The sequence below is a fragment of the Hylobates moloch genome, unplaced genomic scaffold (genome assembly GCF_009828535.3).
Source record: "Hylobates moloch isolate HMO894 unplaced genomic scaffold, HMol_V3 SCAFFOLD_7, whole genome shotgun sequence".
Lineage (NCBI taxonomy): Eukaryota > Metazoa > Chordata > Mammalia > Primates > Hylobatidae > Hylobates > Hylobates moloch.
The window spans coordinates 24457833-24480918 of NW_026652282.1; the positions used below are offsets into that span (position 1 = coordinate 24457833).

The window sequence follows — 23086 nt, forward strand, 5'->3', positions numbered from 1 at the left end:
GAGATTATGCAATATTCTTCTTTCTGTCCTTGGCTTATTTCACTTAGCATAATGTCCTCCAGGTTCATCCATGTTGCTGCAAATGACAGGATCTCCTTTTCTAAGGCTTAATAATTTTCCTGTGTGTGTGTGTGTGTGTGTGTGTGTCAAGGTGCCAGCTGATTAGCTTCCTCTTTGTAATCATGTCCTCACATAGCAGAAAGTATGTGTATACGTATATATATATATATATATATATACACACACACATATATACACTCTATCAAAATTTCTTTAAGCATTCATCCATCAACAGACACTTAGATTATTTCCATATCTTGGATACTATGAAAAATGCTGCAGTAATATCTCCATAAGTTGCTGATTTCACTTCCTTTATGTATATAACCAGAAAAGGGATTGCTGGGTCACATGATAGTTTTAGTTTTAATCTTTTGAGGAATCTCCATACTATTTGCCATAATGTACTATACCAATTTACATTCCTACCAACAGTGTGCAAGGTTCCCTTTTTTAAAAAAATTTTTTTGAGAAGGAGTCTCGCTCTGTTGCCCAGCCTGGAGTGTAGTGGTGCAATCTCGGCTCACTGCAACCTCCACCTCCCGGGTTCAAGCGATTCTCCTGCCTCAGCCTCCTGAGTAGCTGGGACTACAGGTGCGTGCCACCATGCCTGGGTAATTTTTTGTATTTTTAGTAGAGACTGGGTTTCACCGTGTTAGCCAGGATGGTCTCGATCTCCTGATCTCATGATCCACCCGCCTCAGCCTCCCAAAGTGCTGGGATTACTGGTGTGAGCCACCGCGCCCGGCCATGGGTTCCCTTTTATCCATACCCTCAACAACGCTTGTTATCTCTTGTCTTTTTGATAATATCCATCCTAACAGGTGTGAGGTGATATCTCACTGTGGTTTTGATTTGCATTTCTGTGGTGATTAATGATATTGAGCACTTTTGATACATTTGTTGACCATATTTAGTTATGTTTGGAAAAAATGTATATTAATGTCCTTTGGCCATATTTTAATTGGGTATTATTTTTATTATTGCTATTGATTAGAGTGAGTTCCTTATATATTTTGGATATTAGCTCTTATCAAATATATGGTTTGCAAATATTTTCCCTTAATCCATAAGCTGTGTTTCCATTTTGTTTCCTTTACTATACAGATGCTTTTTAGTTTGATATAACCCACTTTTTATATTTGCTTTTGTTGCTTGAGCTTGTGGTATGATATGCCACAAAAAAATCATTGCCAAGGCCAATGTCAAGGAGTTTTCCCCCTATGTATTTTTTTCTAGAAATTTCAATTTCATTTCTTATATTTAGGCCTTTAATCCATTTCCATTTGATTTTTGTGTACAGTATAAAGATAAGGGTTCAATTTCATTATTTTGCATGTGGATATCCAGCTTTCCCAACACCATGAATTGAAGAAACTATCCTTTCCCCACTGTGTGTTCTTGGTGCCCTTATCAAAAATTAGTTGATCATGTGTGGTTGGATTTACTTCTAAGCTTTCTATTCTGTTCCATTTGTCTATGTCAGTCAATGTGATATACAACATTAACAGAATAAAAGATAAAAACCACACGATCATCTCAATAGATGCAGATAAAGCATTTGACAAAGTTAAGCATCCTTTTTTTGATTAAAAAATCCCAACAAAATAGGTATAGAAGGAGATTTTTCTCAACACAATAAAACTCATTTATGAAGAGCCCACAGTTAACATAATAATCAAGGGGGAAAACTGAAAGCTTTCTCTCTAAGATCCCATACAAGGAAAAGATGACCACCCTTGGCGTTTCTATTCAACATAGTACTGAAAGCACGAGCAAGGGCAATCAGGCAAGAAAAAGAAATTAAACTCATCTAAACCAGAAAGAAAGAAGTAAAATATCCCTGTTTGCAGATGCCTGGTCCAACTAACACACAGAATCAGCAGTGAAAGAGAGTACCTGTAAGAAGGAGAGCCAGCATTCCTACTAGATCCTGGGCACTGTCCAAGCACGTTAACAAAAAACCCAGGAGTGCTCTTCATGCCTAAGCATTGAGGCAAATGAGAGAGCAAGAGGGTCTGTAACATGTGAACCATGACTCTGTCCAAGAGTAAAATGTGGCCCACCATATTTCAAAGTCTGAAGTATCACATTAGGAATAAAGACAGAATTTCCAAAAACAGAGAAGAGCAGAAATTCCTTTCAGCGTGTAAATGAGAGGAGAAAGAAATTGTGGCACCATTCTCAATAATAATAATAATAACATGTTTGATAAATGTACCTTTGGTTACTTTTTAAACTAATCTGCCTAATTTTCTATTGGGGAGCATAAAAATTCTGTTAGGTGACGCCAGAAACTTTTGTGTGTTTTAGTTTTATATCTGTATTTCACACATTACCATGAGTATCCTTACACAGTCTTAGAAATAATGTCCTGTATTCCATTTAAATTATATAAATATCTCTAATGAAATTCATGAGTGTCCAGTTTTATGTGTTCAATATGTGCTTTATGAAACACACAATTAATAACTGGTGAAAAGCAAACACAATATACTTTTCAAAGTATATCATTTTTCTTAAATGGTATAATTTCTGTAATGCACTAAATTATGCAACCAATAGAAATTATATCAAGAGTTCAAACTTTCATAAACACTATAGTTTTAATTTGAAGTGATGAAAGTGATTAGAGTTGGGGGCTCCATCCACATTTATGACAGGTGGTAATCATTCATTTTTTGGAGATATTGATACATTTTCAGCATAATTAAGAGAAAAACAAATAGAGTAATTATAATGAAATTACAATTATTTTCTATCTATGCAGATGCTTCTCTTTCTAACTTTAAAATGATTCACATTCTCCTGGGACAGGGCAACAATTAGGCTTGCAGAGTAGATTGGAATCAAACTATAAAGACAGGATGGTGCTAAGCAGTGAAGTACTAGATAAAACAGCAACTCCAACCAGATGAAAAGATAAGCAGCAATAAAGGATATGAGAACTAAATTATTTTACTGTTTAAAGGCTTCCTTTCTGTCTTTTGAGGCTACTCTCTTGGAAACATAAAGCCAGTTTGTTTTACTACCTTCTGAACTCTTTGCATAATGCTTCTTTATTTTCAATCACATGTTGTCTATCTAATGAATTGTGAACTACTAAAATCCATACTTGCTGATATTTGTATTTTTAAATGTGTCATCAATTTTAATTAGGACTTGCAAAGTGGGAGGATGGTGACAGGAGACTCGATCAGTTTCTGTAAATAAGTCAAATGCTGCGTCTTCTACTTTCTACCATACATGCATATTAAGAATGGGGTCTGCAGATTCCCTCACACAGTTGTAGGAAGAATTCAGCTTCCCAAACTCTGGATGGAATCTAGAAGTATATTACAGTGAATCAGAAAGCAAAATAGCATCCACTGTGTAGCAGCCAAATTAATCCCATGTGTTTGACAGTAAATCGGCACCCACTAATAGAATTGGAAATTTAGGCCAGCAAAATCCAAGAATTCTTATTAAATATTTAAGATATTAAGACATTAAAAATAAGCACTAAAACATCAAAAGTACTAAAACCAAGTACAAAATATTAAAGCATTGAAAACAAATATTAGAATACACTATGATCTTGGATTCATTAGATAATACACTTCTGTAACTTTAAAATAGCTTCAGGTGATACGAGTGGCTCAAGTCCTATAGGCATCTGGAATTCATATTCAAAATGAAACCAAAAGTCACCCCTTCATACTCCACCCCATTCTGTCCCTTCACTACTTCCTGAATCAGGGCCACATGAAGCAGACAGATGGCCGACATGGTGGTGTACCTTCTCTTTCTTTCATAGCCCTTATCTATCAAGTAGGTAATGACACTTCCTGGCAGTCAGCAATGAATTCAGTACATCTCTTGAACTTACTCCTCTGTTTTGCCACTGCCATTAAGGTCGAGACTATATCATCTTTTATCTGCACTATTCTGATAGCCACTTAGTTGGTTCTTTCATTTATTTTCAACAAATCTTTACTTGGTGCCTACTCTGTACACATTACCAAAAGCAATAGTCATATGGATGAATCAAAAGCAATACCTGCTTTCAAGTAACTTTCTCTTCAGCAAAGTAAACTAGACACATACAAAGTATTACTGGCATTTTATAAAAGTTTGTAAAAATATTTATTTCAGATAGAATGTGAGAAATTGTTCAAATTTAATTAATTTCCAATCATCTTGCCTTGCCTGTCTCCAATTTATTTCCCACCCTGAAAGTAATAATTATAAAATGCAAATCCTATCAGGTAATCCCTTGCCTAAATTATCTGTGCATTAGTTAAAATTCAACGTCTCAATATACCTTTAAAAGAAAGCAGCAGTTCTCAAAGTGTGATTGGGGAACTTGAGGGTGGTCTCTGAGACCTTTTTAGTGGGTCTGCAGGGTCAAAATTATTTTACGGTAAGCCTAAATTATGTTTTTCCAGTCTCATTCCCTCACAAATGTACAGTCGAATTTTCCAGACACTGCATAAAGTGTGATATTGCAGCAGATTGCATGAAGAAGCAGATATGAGAATCCAGATGTCTTCTATTAAACCAGACAATAAAAATATGCAAAATTGTAAAACAATGCCAATTTCCTTACTAAATTTGGTTTGTTGGGAAAAAATCTTTCATAAAATATATTATTTGTGTTAACATGTATTGGGTTGATTATTGTTTTAAATAAATCAATAAATATTTAAAAGTTTCTCAGCTTTAACTTCTAGTACGGCAAATATAAATGGATGTAATTCATACACACGCAAGCCCTTTGGGATTCTCAATAACTTTTAAGAGTGTAAAGGCACTCTGAGACCAAAAAGTTTGAGAAATGCTGCATTAAAACACGCCAAGTTGTGAGCTGGCCTTGTCTTGTATTGTTGCTTACACTTACTCTGTGTTCCAACCATACTAAGACTTTGCATTTTCCAAGATATGTCATGCTGTCTCCTCCCTCCTGTCACAGACCATGTGTCAACCTCCACCTGCTTCCCACCTTGTTGTATACCAGGCAGAACAGGGACTGAAACAAAGTGAGTCTGAGCCAGAGGAGCATGGGCATGCATACACAAAGGCCCAGAAGAAAATTCACGTTAGGTGGCTATGTGCTGCTCTGTTGTTCTTGCTTCCAATGTTATGCTCAAATATCTTTCCTGGAAGCCAATCTAAACACTATGTCTACCCCAAAACAGTATCCCCTGTCACTGCACTTTCACAGGACCCTCTATTAATAATTCAATTAGCATACATTTGGCTATTTTGTTTTTAATAGAAATTGTTCTAGAATATAGAGAATCTTTTTTTTTTTTTTTTTACCCTCTTTTGTTTCCAAATGACAGTCTGAAGTCAATGGGCTTCCCAGAAATTTGAATAAGTGTTTCTAAAATCTAGGAAGCACATTTAAATGTAAGTTTTGCCAACACCTTATGAAATCTTCACACAAAAAAATTCTACTAATCTTAGTATGCATTTCACTTCAAAATCACTACTGGTTTGCAAATTTATCTCTCCCACTGGGATGTTACTTCCATGAGGGCAGAAAACACGACAAGCCCACTACATAAGGAAGGTGATATAGCATTTTAGAAATGATTGTCTTTTAAATCCTTAAACCCACCAAGGCAATCAGATTAATAACCCATCTTTTTCTTTGATTGATATTTTCAGAATCAGGCTGCCATACTACTGGTCTCCAAGAGTAGTTATGGTAATGTCCTGGGATATTCAAGTGGCACTGGAAGGTTTTGTCTAAAAAACATCTTCCCCAGAATAGGAAGTTCCCCTTAGATTAAGGAAATAGCTTCTAAGAAAATTGAGTCATATCTTAGAGTGAACTACGTTACTCTTTTAATCAAATTGTTTTGCCTTAATAGCTTGAGTACACATGATAGTGCTCTGAATCATCCTGTCCTCCTAAGCTTCATATGTACTTGCAGGCCTAGTTGAACACATTTGCTGATCAGAGCAAACTTTGACTTCCCTAGGACCTCCAATCTGCTGACCCTATCATATTTGCCATTTCCATCTTCTTCCTCATGTCCTTAATTCCCTTTTTAATATAGTTAAATTTCATGGTTTGTTATTATAAAATTTCACTATGTAAAATCTAAGCTCCTTTGTCCCCCACCCCCAACTCTCTGTCATCCTCAACTAGCAAAATAATTTGGAATTTACTTCAATCCAGGTTATCTGCCTACTCCATTCCTGTCCTCAAGTATCTGAAAAAGAAAAACAAATAGCAATGCTGTCTCACTTTATGTTTGTGTCATGAAACTACAAGTGGCCTGATCTGCTTCCAGGCAACAAATCTCCATTTCTCTATTGTACTAATTCTCTCATTCTCTGAGTTGGCAGTTCCAAACCTTCTTCTGTCTCAAAGCTCCAGCACAGATTTATTCCTCTTCATTCATAGTTGATTTCCTTGCTTCTTTATTCACTTCAGGAACTGAAACAGTTAGAAGATAATATGCATATTCTTTCACCACCAGATCTAACAACCTGCCTGCCTCCATGCCAAATATTTCATCTCTCCTGCTACAACCCCTCCACCTGTGCGTTGAATTCTGTTTTCTCTCCCCTATTTAAGACTCAGAAACTTCTCCTGTCCCCCCTGCATTACAACTTCCCCCTCACTACTGAATCATTATCATTAGTATATGACATCCTGTGATAAACCTGATTTAAAAAAAAAAATCTATTGACCCCATTTCCCTTTGTTGTCACTCTAATTCTCTTCTCTTTGCAGCAAAACTCTTTATAAGAGTTGTCTCTCCTCGCTCACCATCATCACTTCTTCCCTCTGCTTTCTCTCCCCAAAGATTCCTGGCCAAGCGTTTTTCTCATAAGTCTTACAAAAGAGTTACAGTAAGTCACTGGTTACCTCCCTCTTACCAAATTCAGTGGTCACTTCCAAGGCTTTATCTTAACCTCTTGGCAATATTTGGCACCGTCAATCACACCCAACTTTGTAAAATAATTTCTACACTTTCTTCATATTCTCATATTGTTCTTCTACACAACTGGCTGCTCCTTCTGCTCCATATGGTTGTTTTCTCCTTTCTTCCTAAAATAAATGTTGGAGTTTTCCAATGCCTAGTTCTCAGATCTTTCTTTCTCACTATATGCACTCCCTAGGTGATCTCCTTTACTCCCAGTGGCTAATGACTTCTAAATTTATATCTATGTGTATAATCTTTCCTGTAAACTCCAGACATGTGGATCCTATTGCCAACTCAGTGCTTCTGTTTTCCCAATGTTTCATGGACATTTTTACACTTGATGTAAATAAAACAGAACGCTTGATTCCCTATCCTCATCCCTAATCCTCACTGTAGTAAATGTCACCACCATTAACCCATTATTCCTGTCAAATACTTAGGAGTTACCATTGATTCCTATCTGTCCACCAGAGGCTGGATAGCTTACATTTACACATCCGGATTCCTTCTCCTCCCTTCTTAATGTGGTTGAGTGGGAAGCACCAGCAGGAGAGCACAGAAAGGAGAATAAATCTGGGGAATTTATTTCCCTAGCTGCCTCTCTGTGGGTTCACAGAGAGATGGCTAATGTCACGCCAGACTCTCCACACTCCCCTTTTCATCTCAGGTTTTTGATAACTTCTCTCTGCCTTCTATACCTTTTGGCTTAGGGGTATAATGTCTTCCTGTTCGTAATAGCAATGATGTCCGTATGCTTACCTTGTGATTTAGCCTGCTCTCACTTTTGTAAGGAGCCCACTTGTTGAACTGCTTCCAATTACCCAACTGGTATGTGTTTCTTGCCAATAGCCTAATTCACCTCACACCCATATTCAACTCATCAGCAAATGCTGCCTTTTCCACTTCAAAATATATTCCAAACTTAAGTAATTTTCTCCACCTCCACCATTCCAACACTAGTTTAAGCCAATTTCTCACCCGGATTAGAGCAAGAGTTTAGTACATCTGCCCTCTCTTCTCCTCCCATGCTATTCTCCACACAATAGCTGGTGTCATCCTTTTAAAAAGTAACTCACACAATGCACTCCCCTGCTGGCAAGCTCCCAAAGGTTTTCCAGCACACTTAGAATAAAATAAAGCACTCTAATTCCTTATAATGGTCAACAAGTTTCTGTTTAGTTGGCCATGGCTTCTTCCAATCTCATTGCCTGTCACTCTCCCTAAAGCTTGCTTGTACTGCTTCAATCACAACCTCCTTGAAGTTCCACAAACACTCACATTGTGATCCTACTTCAGATAATTTGCACTCAATATCACTTTATAAGGAATGTTCTTACCCTAGGTACTTAAGGATCTATTTCTCTTTTCATTTGCCCTCTACTTAAATGTCACCCCAATAAGAAGTTCTTCCTGAATGCATTATCTAAAATAACAACCCGTATTCTATATACACTTACACAGCTTTAATTGCCTCCATAATATTCATTACTGCTTCATCTGGTCTATCTATATATTAATTTGTCTGTTTTCTCTTTCATCCACTATACTACATACTCCATGAGTGAAGGGAATGCCACTTTTATTCACCACCGTATTATCAGTACCTAGACTAGTACATGGCACATAGAAGTCCTAAATAAAGGCACAGTGGATTAATGAATGAGAATGGAAATATATAAAATGAACTGATGATATGTAAAGCCAAACTTAATCAAAAACTTAAATGAAAAGCCAATTTATAGTCCAAATTTGCCTAATAAGCAAATATGAAAAGCAGATTGATAAAATAGCATCAGGTTAAAGTAACCTGATTCATCCTCTAACACTGGAACTGTTCTTTGCAATAGGTCAAGACATATCCAAAGCCGATTAAGATTTCCTGATATAATTTGGATATTTGTCCCCTCAAATCTTCTGTTAAAATTTGATCACCAACAGAGTCAGAGCCACTGCCACTCTCCCTCTCCTCCCCTCCCCAGAGCCACCAGACCCTCAGGGTCTCTGCAGCCTGCCTCCTCAGCCTAGCCCGCCCCTGCCCCCACCCCCATGCCCCAGCACCATGCCTTAGAAGACCTTCAAGCAGCCTGCACCTTAAGACAAAGAGTAGATGTCTCACTTATAAGAGAGCAGCATCCAACCAGAATCCCAGTGATAATAGGATACAAGAGTGAGGAGCAGCTGCCTGTTCTGGATAAAACAAAGTTCCTTGTGCTAGCTAATCAAGCCTTCTTCCTGTTGGTGACTGGGCACAGAATGATGAGCGTCACCTCGCTGATTTCAGAGGTGTATGAGGAGTGAGAAGGATGAAGATGGCTTCCTATATACGGTATATGCCTCCCAGCAGATTTTGGAATGAAATTGTCACTGTAAAACTAGATAAAAATGCATTTATTCTAGAAGTTTACACCATTATCAAAGAAAAAAAGGAGTGTTACCAACTGAGATGGATCAGTTTATCTAATCACAGATCATCAAAACATAGTGTTTCCACCTAGGAAGTTAGGAAGTTGTTCTTGTATTTAAACAGAAAAACTGAGCTCCAAATGAACACATTCAGGTCTAGAAACTATATTATTTAACCTAGGCTAGCTTGCTTTCAAATTTTAGAATTTTTAAAATAAAATATTTTGTATTCTAAGTTACCAATAAAATAGACCATCGAGTTATTTTAATATTGTTTTCCCCCAAATAGGAACTTCCAGTTCTAGCAGTAATTTAAAGGTATTCAGAGAGACACTGAGTCTTCTCTTTAGGTTCACAGAACCTGCCATCTTTTTTAGAGGGGTTTTTACTCAACTAGAGAAATCTCTCTAAGAGGATCTTTAAGCATACGTTGTGAAGCATAATCCCTCAAAATGCATATACCATAGTAGTTGGCACAAGCGCAGGGTAAATGGGGTGTGTAGGAAAACAACTCTAGCCAGGCATGGTGGCTCACACCTATAATCCCAGCACTTTGGGAGGCCGAGGTGTACGGATCACCTGAGGTCAGGAGTTTGAGACCAGCCTGGCCAATATGGTGAAACCCCGTCTCTACTAAAAATAGAAAAATTAGCCAGGTGTGGTGGCACACGCCTCTAATCCCAGCTACTCGGGAGACTGAGGCAGGAGAATCACTTGAACCCGGGAGGCAGAGGTTGCAGTGAGCCGAGATCACACCACTGCACTCCAGCCTGGGCAACAAAGCAAGACTCCATCTCAAAAAAAAACAAAAAACAAAAAACAAAAACAAAAACAAAAAAACAGAAAGAAAAAGAAAACAACTCTGACTGTGAACTGCTGCTCAAGGTTCCTGATTCCTATCAGAAGTATACCAAAAGTCTTATGCTCTTGCAAGTGTTAGACAGCTATTTGATTTGTTCTCTGGATATTTACATACATAAAAACACCACCACTCAATAGGAAACTTTAATAATTCATAATTTTAGTCTAGTTTCTTAGAAGATCCCAGAGAAAAAGAGTGGCATTTCTTCTATTTCGGGTTTTGTCTGATCTAAGTGCTCAAACTAGTGTCTGCGTTGGTAAAGAAACCAGCAGTGTACCAGTGTCATTCTTTAGGACAGCCATAGAAACCACAGAACAGTAAAACTAAAAGCATAAAAATTAAGATGCACTCCCTTCTTCCTTTTGGCTTATAGCTATGGATGATCCCCATTTTTTAAAGTGTGTAACTAAATAGTATTAAAAGGTTCTCACACTTTTATTTTTTATTTCATTTTATTTTATTTTTTGAGATAGGGTCTTACTCCATGACCCAGGCTGGAGTGCAGTGGCACAAATACAGCTCACTGCAGCCTCGATCTCCCAGGCCTAAGGGATGGGATTCGCTTGTCTCAGCCTACCGAGTAGCTGTAGCTGGGACTACAAGGCACATGCTATCACACCTGGCTAATTTTTTTGAAAGGTTCTCACATTTTAAACAGTAGTTCAGTAGTTCACTGTTAGGTCAAATGACCATCAGAATTCTCCCACCCTAAGTCCATGCCAGTTTTGGAGAAAACATAGCAAAAGGGGACATGTGCTGTTTACACATATTTTATTTGTTTGTTCTTTGAGACAGTCTCACTCCATCACCCAGTCTGGAGTGCAGTGGCGCGACCTCAGCTCACTGCAACCTCTGCCTCCTGGGTTCAAGCGATTTTTGTGCCTCAGCCTCCCGAGTAGCTGGGACCACATTCACGCCACCACAACCAGCTAATTTTTGTAGTTTTAGTAGAGAGGGGGTTTTGCCAGGTTGGCCAGGCTGGTCTCAAACTCCGACTGCAAGTGATCCACCTACCTCAGCCTCCCAAAGTCCTGGGATTACAGGCATGAGCCACCATGCCTGGCTTTTATTATTTATTTATTTATTTTTAAATTTTTTATTTATTTATTTTTTTTGAGACAGGGTCTCACTCTGTCGCCCAGGGTGGAGTGCAGTGGTGTGATCTCAGCTCACTGCAACCTCCATCTCCCAGGCTCAAGCGATCCTCCCACCTCAGCCTCCCAAGTAGCTGGAATTACAGATGTGTGCCACCATACCCGGCTAATTTTTTGTATTTTAGTAGAGATGGGGTTTCACCACGTTGGCCAGGCTGGTCTCAAATTCCTGACCTCAAATGATATGCCCACCTCAGCCTCCCAAAGTGCTGGGATTATAGACGTGAGCCACCATGCCTGGCCTGTTTGCAAATATTAATGTCAGGAGTTAAACATCTTCAAGTCCAACCTATGATAAAAGACCAACGCTTCCTACCACTTGCATGGGGTTCACTATTTACTTTTTCTCGGGAGTATCACAGGAAGATCACAATTACACCACTTTAGACTGTACACGCAGCAATTCACAACTTACTCCTGTGTGTTTAGATGTATCTGGAAGACCTGTATCTGTTAATGAACACTGTTTACTGTAATGGAGGGGAAAATAAGATTCCTGCAATCTGGGCCCTTGAATGATAATTAAAGGGGTTCCTGTTACCTGCTCTCCCTGTTACATGCATCTGTCCATTTGGCTAACTTTTAATATGTGTATTTTTATATTATGTAAATTCTTAACAGGCCTATCTCGTTTAAATTGTATACATCATTATATCTGACATTATTGTAACTACTGTACAATCAATAAAATTCCTATAAGAAACACTGCTTAAAACAAATATCATGCTGAGGGGTGACCTATATCCCACATTAGTTGGTGGTCATTTTATTTATAGGATGTTTAAAATAAATATATTTTAATGAACTAAGTTGAAGAAAAGCACAGTTACAAGCTATCAAAAAAACTGATGCCCAGTGTTGAAAGTGGGGCCAGGTGGGAGGTGCTTGGATCATGGGGATAGATCCTTCATAAATGGCTTGGTGCCTTCTCTCCAGGTAATGAGTAATTTCTCACTCTATTAGTTCTCACAAGATGTGGTTGTTAAAAAGAGGTTTGCACCTTCGCTTTTCCTGCTCCCTCTCCTACCACATGACACTCCCGCTCCCCTTCTCCTTCTGCCATGATTAAAGCTTCTTGAGTTCCTCACTAAAAGCAGAACTTGGTGCCTGCCTCTTGTACAGACTGCTGACCTTTTAACCAAGTAAACCACTTTTCTTTTTAACTTACCCAGCCTCAGCTATTCCTTTAGAGCAAAGCAAAATGGACTAAGACACTTCCTTTCCTGGACAATTCTTTTATGGGTATCTTAGGGTTTGATGCTCTAGGTTTCCTGTTTTTGTGTTCCATGGCTGAGCAAGACCCCTTGTTTATGAACATGAATTCTTTTAAAGAATTACTATGCAATATCTCATACACATAAAATGTATATGCCTAGCAATAAATAATAAAAAGAATAACTGGACACCTATACTCAGGATAAGATATAAATATTGCCAAGAATTTTTGAAGTTACATCTTTCTCAGATTTCAACCTTCTTCTCTTTTTGAAATTTAATCATTATCCTGAGTTGTGAATCAATTACTTCCTTGCCTTTTTAAATGATGTTATTTTATATGAAAACAATATAGACTTGCAAAAAATTGAAATTATTGACTATCCTTGTTAATTGTGTTTTCACTCATCATTGTGTTAAAGATTCATCCATGCTCATGTATTCAATTCTAGTCTAGTCATTCTCACTTCTGTACATTATTCCATTATTTATCCATGTTATTCTTGATGGGCTTTTCAGTGGTTTTCAGTTTGCTGTGCTACACTTTACAAGTTGCTATGAATACTGTTTTACATATCTTTCTGTTACTACTGGCCTTGGAACCATCCATTTTCTTTAGAAGACTGTATACTTCTATTTTTAATCAATTTTGCATTTACCTTGCAATTACTCTGAAGGAAACTTTGTTTTCCTCATTCTGGCATTTAGTTAGCAGTTTACTGTAGCCCTTTGAAAATATGCTGACATCACCTTAGATAATTCATTCAGAGAAACTATTAAATTAACACAGTAATGCCAATTAACTGTCTATGTAGAGCTGTTTTCTGTTCCTTAGAGGCCCCACAGAAGCCTCTGACGTATTTTGGGTGATATGTAAAAGATTTTATAGTTCTATGACATCACATAATTTCCTTTCTTCATAAAATTGTGTTGGTGTTCCCTAAGTGTCTTAAATTGAATTAACTCTAAATAAATATATAGGAACTCTGGTGGAATAAGAAAAAAATGAAGTACTACTTCTATCTCAAATAGGCGAAGCAATTACTCATTTCAATGTCCACTTTCAATTGATCAGTTGATTTCAGCCTCCATTACACTGAGGGTCTAAATTCCTCTCACTAAAGGAGCCTGCCAGATTTAACAAATAAAAATAGAGGACACCATGTTAAATTTGAATTTCAGATAAATAATAACTAAAATTTTAGTGGCAATATATTTAACTTAACATTTGAGATCTACTCATACTAAAAAAAAGTATTCGTCCTTTATCTGAAATGCAATTAGCTATGCATACCGTATTTTATCTGGCAACCCTATATCGATTCTACTAGTTAGAGCACTCTAGGTTTCCCTCAAGCTGTTCGATTTAAGATATTTCTTGTATGTCAAAAAGTCACTAGCTATGGGACACTTAGCTAACTTTTCACTGTTCTTGCCTATATCTTCATTTTATAGAGTACATTACCTTCAAGCAAAACACTGAGAGGCTTCTAAAAACTATTTTGCTTAAGGAGGATCACTTTTGCTCCTGGTTCTCTAATAAGAACATTTAACAAGGTGCAGCAAGTTTCAATCTTCAAAAACCCGCAGCTACTCACAGTGTAAGATGCCTGTCGGGGTGGGGCTCTGGGCCTGGAAAAACTAGAGCAATCTGGATGCTGCGAGGAGGCGAGCAGGTAAGAAGCTTTATGAACCTCATGGGATCCCATACTGGCAACTGCCTTGGCGGACTAGTTCACTGTCTCCTTTAGCCAATCAGATTGGTGTTTGATTGCCACGCGCTTACTTCCTTCACTACCATCAGTCCTAACCTCAGGCCAACTTTCTTCCTAGAGCTTTTAGGGGCCTGGCCTTTGCTGCTACAGCAAACATCGTTCACGATGTCCCACCAAGAGGGCAGCACAGATGGCTTACCAGACTTAGGGACTGAAAGCCTGTTCAGCAGCCCAGAGGAGCAGTCTGGAGCGGTGGCGGCGACGGAGGCCTCCTCAGACATTGACATAGCGACCTCAGAGCTGAGTGTGACGGTGACCGGAGATGGCAGTGATACCAGGGATGGTGGATTCCCCAACGATGCCAGCACAGAAAATCGAAGCTCAGACCGAGAAAGTGCAAGTGAAGACGTCGAACTTGAGGGCATGGAGGACTTTGAGCATTTCCTCATGAGTGGTGAAAGTTTATTCCATTACCCTTTAGTGGGGGAGGAGGAGACAGAAAGGGAGGAGGAAGAGGAGATACGGGAGGAGGGAGAGGAGGAGGAGGAGGAGGAAGAAGAACAGCCTCGGGCGGGTCCACAATGCAGTGGCGGCAACCATGATCAGTGTTTGTTAGAGGAGGATCGGGCGCTGGAGGAGTGGGTTTCCTCAGAGACATCTGCCCTGCCCCGACCTCGCTGGCAGGTCGTTACTGCTCTTCACCAGCGGCAGCTGGGTTCACGTCCCCGCTTTGTATATGAGGCCTGTGGGGCAAGAGCCTTTGTGCAGCGTTTCCGCCTGCAATATCGTCTTGCAGACCATGTCGGTTGTGTCAATACTGTACACTTTAACCAGCGTGGCACCCGGCTGGCTAGTAGCGGTGATGACCTAAAGGTGATAGTGTGGGACTGGGTGCAGCAGAGGCCAGTACTGAACTTTGAAAGTGGTCACACAAATAATGTCTTCCAGGCCAAGTTCCTTCCTAACTGTGATGATTCCACTCTGGCCATGTGTGCCCGTGATGGGCAGGTACGGGTAGCAGAACTAATTAATGCATCATATTTCAAGAATACTAAGTGTGTGGCCCAGCACAGGGGACCTGCCCACAAGTTGGCTCTGGAGCCTGACTCTCCTTATAAGTTCCTCACTTCAGGTGAAGATGCTGTTGTCTTCACCATTGACCTTAGACAAGACCGGCCAGCTTCAAAAGTTGTGGTAACAAGAGAAAAGGATAAGAAAGTGGGACTGTATACAATTACTGTGAATCCCGCCAATACCTACCAATTTGCAGTGGGCGGACAAGATCAGTTTGTAAGGATTTATGACCAGAGGAGAATTGATAAGAAAGAAAACAATGGAGTGCTCAAGAAATTCACTCCTCATCATCTGGTTAATTGTGTTTTCCCAACAAACATCACCTGCGTTGTGTACAGCCACAATGGCACAGAGCTGTTAGCCAGCTACAATGATGAAGATATTTACCTCTTCAACTCCTCTCACAGTGATGGTGCTCAATACAGTAAAAGATTTAAGGGGCACAGAAATAATACCACAGTCAAAGGTGTTAATTTCTATGGCCCCAGGAGTGAGTTTGTAGTGAGCGGTAGTGATTGCGGGCACATCTTCTTCTGGGAGAAATCATCCTGCCAGATCATCCAGTTCTTAAAGGGGAACAGAGAAGGTACAATAAACTGTCTTGAACCCCACCCTTACCTACCTGTGTTGGTGTCCAGTGGCCTAGATCATGATGTCAAGATCTGGACACCCACAGCTAAAGCTGCCACTGAGCTTACTGGGTTAAAGAAGGTGATTAAGAAGAACAAATGGGAACGAGATGAAGATAGCTTGCACCATGGCAGTCTGTTTGACCAGTACATGCTTTGGTTCCTCATGCGTCACCTGACACAGAGAGGTCGTCACCAGGACTGGAGAAGTGGTGAAGCCGAATTTCCAGATGAAGAATCGGATGAGTCTTCCAGCACTTCAGAGACATCCGAGGAGGAGGGCCAAGAGTGAGTGCAGTGCACGCCATCCTGAAGGCCTCATACCCAGTCCAGCTAGATGCCACATAAGTACACTGGACTTTAAAATTCAGTTTGACTAATTTAGAATTGTCAATAGATTAATAGATTTGCTTTTTGCCTTCTATTTTCCACAAAATATGCTGAAAACCATTTCTTCCATTCCTTCCTCTCTACTTTCCTTTCTTTCTTCCACACATTCTTTCTCTCATTCCTTTCCTCTTGGTTTCTTTACGCCTCTTTTGTTACCCCTTATTCTTACATGAGTTCATACGCGACTTATTTATGCCTCTTTTCCTTTGTTCCTTTGTAGTTGACCTCTAAATTTTCTGAATTTTGCTGAAAAAATTGATACCCTTATTAGATGCATCTACTCAAATCTGACAGTCTGAAAACAGCTACCTTTTTACTTTATTTCATCTTTAACAATTTTTTCTGAAGATCAAGTTCTTCAGTTGACCTGAAAATTTCAGAAATGTGTTTCTTCTTTAGAAGTAAAATAAGACAAACTATAGTTTTGTTCTGTCGATACTGACACTTGGCCGCACACACACAGTCTCAGAAAAGGAGAAGAGGAGAGGTAGTGTGTAGATTAATTCCTAACCAGATAATTCATCCCTTTAGAATAAATAACATGAGATTGCCTACATTTTCTGAATCCATATATTAATAATTTTGAAAAATTTGAGTACACTGTAGCTTTTAAGAACTAAATTAAATTTGATCACATGACATTGTTTACTCTGTGCATTAAGTTTTCTTGAAGTTTTAAGGTTGGGAACTCCCACAGGGTTACCTTCCAGGAAGTCCTCCTGGGACAGCCAGTTCCTATAAATGCCAGCTACTGATATAAAAATCTCTCATATTTGAAAATACATTTTAATTAACTTTTAAGAACAAGTTGCAATAAAGATTGTTTATACTTACACATAACCATTTGGTGTAATTGGTAGAAAAATCCTATTTGACATCCTCACATTGCTAAAATTCTCTCTGCTGTTTAAATTGCTTTAAAAATTGTTTTATGCCTCATTTAATATAAGTTAAATAAGGGTACTGGATGTCCAATTACTGCTCAATAAAAATATTCGTCTTTATTTTATGTGTTATTTGTGTGAATGAATTCAGGAGATCACCTTTCCCCCAACACCCAGGAACTATACCACACCATTCTTTGCAGACTTTTAGGAAAGAAGGATGTAATGAAACATCCTGTGTCCTGACAATGGCTTTTCTTTGATAATACTTCTCAAAATGAGTATTATCTCTGTGTTTTGGGGAAAATGTAGAGTAATTTGCATAATGAGATTAGAATTTAGAAAGGAACGTGATGACTGAAGTTCCTGCTCACTGAGATCCAAAGTTAGGGACAACTGCCCAGGGGTCTGGGAGCCTCAAGAAGCCCCTACCAAGGTCTGCTGTCAGGAAAGGATCTTAAGAGTCCCAAAAGAGAATTTATGGGCCATAAGAAGAGTGTTATAAACTAGAATTCCAAGTTTGGGGCACCCTGTATAACTTCATGGGATACATACCAGCAATAATATTAACAAAACATTTTTAAAAAATCATTTGGGATTTCAAGCGACAGTGTCAGTGTGAGCAAAAGTGAAAGCAGATAAATTATACAGTTCTTTTCCCACCTGCTGTTTAGAAGGTCTGCCTCTGGGGGATTTATATTCTGCTCACTTAGCTAAACTAAAACTTTACTCAGAGTTTCCTGAATGGTTCTGAGATTGCTTGTGCTACCAGAGGCATTTGGTAAAAGATTTGGGAGGCAAAGGTAAAGTAGTAGCCACATTTGTTTTATGCTCAGAAAGGTGCTGCCGCAGCTCATGAATATTTTTGCTTATATCCTGGCTTACCTTGGTGTGGGGCAGCAGCTGGGCCCACAGTTGCTCCAGTTCTTCCTCATATCTTCCTTCTTCTTCACCAGCTCCATAAAAAAGAATGCCCACTTTTTTTTGGCAGGACATTCATGTCATTGAAATTGGAGGTTTAGAGGCAGTGGAAGATCAACATGGGTCCCAGTCAGTCCTTGTGAGCTCCAGATATTCCTCATGGATTCCATTTACCCTTGCTTCCTCTACTTTGCAACATCTCTTCTTCCTGACTTCCCTGCTGACTTCAGGTTCCAGCATATGATGCAAAGACAAAAGCCTCGCTGAGACTAATTAACCGGCTTCCACAATTCAATAAGGCCTAGACCCTATTATAAGTCCCTTCTTATGTGTGTATCACCCCCATCTGTGTATCATCTTATATTTGTTCAATCAGAGTGTTTATTTCTCTGATTGAACCCTGACTGATGCAACCTCCCCCACATACTTTGGACTGAATAAATCCCCTGGTTACTTCAACTTAGACATTTGCCATCTGGAGGAATTATAGGTCCCTAAAGGGAGAAGTTGAAGTTGATACACACACACACACACACACACACACACACACACATTCTTATATTCTCAGTGTGAGCTGAGCTGAGACCCGCTGACTCAGAAGTGGCCCAGTCCTGGGAGCAGGAGAGAAAGGGAAGGGTGACATGGTAAGAACCCCATTCTTCCTCAGTGCTGGGGAGCTGGAGAACACCACCTCCTTCTCCTGGCCTGCTCCAGGTTCTAGGAAGGAGAGTAGATGGAGTCTCAGGCCTGTGGCTTCCTGTCTACACTGCTGCTCCCTGGGTTGGAGGGTAGCTAAGAGATCTGGGGAGAGAAGGGGACAGAATCGGGAAAAGATGTTGATCAAGAAAGATGACAACCAGGGGTGAGGGCTAAAAGTGAATCAAAGATAAAACACCATTGGCCGGGAGCAGTGGCTTATGCCTGTAATCCCATCACTTTGGGAGGTCAAGATGGGTGGATCACGAGATCAGGAGTTCAAGACCACCCTGGCCAAGATGCTGGAAACCCCGTCTCTACCAAAAACACACAAAAAATTAGCTGGGCGTGGTGGCACGCGCCTGTAATCCCAGCTACTTGGGAGGCTTAGGCAGGAGAGAATCGCTTGAACCCGGGCGGCAGAGGTTGCAGTGAGCCGAGATGGCGCCACTGCGCTCCAGCCTGGGCGACTCCAGAGCAAGACTCCATCTCAAAAAATAAAATAAAAATAACAAAGATAAAACACCACTAAAATAGAAGAGAGGAGAGAAACAAAACTAAAATCCACCCCAAATCCAAACCTGCCTGGAAGAAAGTCCTCTGGTCTCATAGAGACATTATTTGGCAAGGCTGGCTTTGCTGCAGGAGCGCTCAGGCCTCAGCCCAGCCCTGGAGATGGGGGACACAGCCTCTACACCTCATCCTAGTCCTGGCGGGAGGGGCAACTTCCTCTTGGTCATCTTCCTTGGCTTCCTCTCTCCCTCATTTTCTCTCTCTCCCTGTCTCTGTCTCTCTCAATGAATCTGATGTAGTATAGGCATACTTTGTTTTATTGCAATTCACTTTATTGTGCTTTGCAGATATTGCTTTTGTTTTGTTTTGTTTACAAATTGAAGTTTTTTGGCAACTCTGCAATAAGCAAGTCTATCAGCACCATTTTTCCAACAGCATGTGGTCACTTCATGCCTCTGCCACATTTTGGTAATTCTTGCCATACTTCAAATGTTCCTTACAATTTTACCTGTTATGGTGATTTGTAATTGATGATCTTTTCTTTTTTTTCTTAGACAGTCTGGTTCTGTTACCCAGGCTGGAGCGCAGTAGTGCAATCATAGCTCACTGCAGCCTCCTGGGTTCAAGGGATCCTCCCACCCCAGCCTCCCAGGTAGGAGGGACTACATGCCTGAACCACTACACCTGGCTAGCCTATTTTTTACAAAATTTTGTTAGAGGTGGGGTCTCGCTGTGTTGCCCAGGCTGGTCTGGAACTCCTGGCCTCAAGTGATCCTCCTGAGCAACTGGGATTACAGGCAAGATGTGATTGGTGATATTTGATGTCACCATAGTAATTGTTTTGGCACACCATGAACTGTGCCCATTATAACATGATGAACTTATTCAATCAATGTTCTGTGTGTTCTCAGTGCCCCACCGATCAGCCATTCCTGTGTCTGTCTCCCTCTATTATGGCCTCCCTTTTCCCTAAGACACAAGAATATGGAAATTAGGCCAGTCAATAAGCCAACAATGGCCTCTAAGTGTTCAAGTGAAAGGAAGAGTCACACGTTTCTCACTTTAAATCAAAAGCTAGAAATGATTAAGCTTAGTGAGGAAAGCATCAAAAAACCTGAGATAGGTCAAAAGCTAGGCATCTTGTGCCAAATAGTTGACTAGGTTGTAAATGAAAAGGAAAAGTTTCTGAAGGAAATTAAAAGTACTACTCCAGTGAGCACATAAATGATAAGAAACTGAAACAGCCTTATTGCTGATATGCAGAAAGTTTGAGTGATCTGCATAGAAGATCAAACCGACCACAACATTCCCTTAAGCCAAAACCTAATCCAGAGTCAGGCAGGCCTTAACTTTCTTCAGTTCTATGAAGGCTGAGAGAGGTAAGCAAGCTGCAGAAGAAAACTGTGAAGCTAGCAGACGTTGGTTCATTATGTGTAAGGAAAGAAGGTATCTCCATAACATAAAAGTTCAAGGTAAAGCAACAAGTGCTGCAGCAAGTTATCCAGAAAATATAGCTAAAACCATTGTGTTTGGATGTTGCATTGCTATAAAGAAGTATGTGAGGATGGGTAATTTGTGAAGAAAGGTTTTATTAGCTCATGGCTCTGCAGGCTGTAAGAGCATGGCACTGGCATCTGCTCAGCTCCTGGTGAGGCCTCATGGAGCTTTTACTAGCGTCAGAAGGTGAAGCCAGAGAAGGCACATCACATGGCGAAAAGGAGAACAAGGTGGCAGGGGTGGGGGGAACATACTTTTAAACAACCAGAACAACCAGATCTCATGTGAACTCAGAGTGAAAACTCACTCATCACCAAGGGGATGGTGCTAAACCATTCATGAGTGATCTTCCCCCATGATCCAAACACCACCCACCAGGCCCCACCTCCAACACTGAGGATTGCATTTCAAAATAAGAGCTAGAGGAGATAAATCTTAAAATCATGTAATTCCACCTCTTGCCCCCCAAGTCTCATGTTCTTCTCACATTGAAAAACGCCATTACGCCCTGCCAATAGTTTCCCAAAGTCTTAACTCATTCCAGCATCAAGTTCACAGTCTTTAGTTTCATCTGAGACTCATCTTCCACCTATGAGCCTATAAAATCAAAACAAGTTATTTATTCACAAGATACAATGGTGGTACAGGCATTGGATAAACACTACCATTCTGAAAGCAAGAAACTGGCCAAAAGAAAAAGGCTATAGGCGCCATGCAAATCTGAAACACAGCAGGGTCGGCATTAAATCTTAAAGCTCCAAAATAATCTCCTTGACTCCATGTCCCATATCCAGGGCATACTGGGGCAAGGGTTGGATTCCTAAGGCCTTGGGCAGCCCTATCCCTGTGGCTTTGCAGGTTGCAGACCCTGTGACTGCTATCACGGGTTGGAGTTGAGTACCTGTAACTTTTCCAGGCTCAGGATGCAAGCTGCCCATGGCTATGCCATTCTGGAGTCTGGAGGGCAGCAGCCCCCTTTTCACAGCTTCACTAGGCAGTGCACTGGTGGGGAGAACTCTTTGTGGGGACTCCAACCCACATTTCCTTTCTGCACTTTCCTAGTAGAGTCTCCCTGTGAGGGTTCTGCCTCTGTGGAAGGCTTCTTCCTGGGCACCTAGGCTTCCTCATATATCCTCTGAAATCTATGGGAAAGCTTCCAAACCTCCTTCACTCTTGCATTCCATGCACCGACTTGACACCACATAGACACTGCCAAGGCTTATGGCTTGCACCATCCAGAGTTGTGGCCTGAGCTGTGCCTGAGCCCCTTTGAGCCAAGGCTGGAGCCAGAGCAGCCAAGATGTGAGAAGCAGTTTCCTGAGGCTAAGTAGGGCAGTAACACACTGGGACTGGTACCTGAAACAATTCTTTCCTCCTAGGACGCTGGGCCTGTGATGAGAGAGATTGTCTTAAAAACTTCTGAAATGCCTTCAAGGCCTTTTTCCCACTGTCTTGGATATTAGTACTTGGCTGCCTTTTAGTCATGCTACTGTGTCTAGGAAGTGGTTGTTCTGCAGCCTGCCTGGATTCTTTCTCTACAACAGGGCCAGGCTGTGAGTTTTCCTAACTTTTATGCTCTGCTTCCCTTTTAAATACAAGTTCCAGTGTTAAGTCATTCCTTTGCTCCTACATCTGATTTAGCTTTTTAGAAGCATCCAGGCTTCTAACAGGCTTCTTGAACACTTTGCTGCTTAGAAATTTCTTTTGCCAGATACAGTAAGTCATTGCTCTTAAGTTCAAACTTCCACAGATCTCTAGGACATGACCATAATGCAGCCAAGTTCTCTGCTAGGGTGTAACAGGATTTACCTTTACTGCAGTTCTCAATAACTTCCACATTCCCAACTGAGACCTCACCAGCACGGCCTTCACTGTCCATAATTCTATCAGCATTTTGGTCACAACCACAGTCTTTAACAAGTTCCAAACTTTCCCTCATCTTCCTGCCTTCTTCTGAGCCCTCTAAACTCTTCCAACCTCTGCCCATTACCCAGTTCCAAAACCACTTCCACATTTTCAGGTATCTTTGTAGCAATGTCCCATTTCTCAGTACAATTTTCTTTCTTTCTTTCTTTCTCTTTCTTTCTTTCTTTCTTTCTTTCTTTCTTTCTTTCTTTCTTTCTCTTTCTTTCTTTTTCTTTCCCTCCTTT

General features: G+C 40.3%; 2 protein-coding genes and 1 pseudogene across 3 annotated transcripts in view; all 3 read left to right on the forward strand.

Moving 5' to 3' along the window:
- Positions 1-17429, forward strand: part of DCAF8L2 (DDB1 and CUL4 associated factor 8 like 2) — a 121684-nt gene extending 104255 nt beyond the window's left edge. The window contains exon 3 of the mRNA XM_032756302.2: positions 14451-17429. Coding sequence (XP_032612193.1) covers positions 14498-16327 — 1830 coding nt within the window. The 5' untranslated portion in view covers positions 14451-14497 and the 3' untranslated portion in view covers positions 16328-17429. The remainder of the gene's footprint in view (positions 1-14450) is intronic.
- Positions 1-23086, forward strand: part of MAGEB10 (MAGE family member B10) — a 199503-nt gene that overhangs the window by 108788 nt on the left and 67629 nt on the right. The gene's annotated exons all lie outside the window — the stretch shown is intronic.
- On the forward strand, positions 4359-9353 carry LOC116811243 (microtubule-associated proteins 1A/1B light chain 3B-like; annotated as a pseudogene).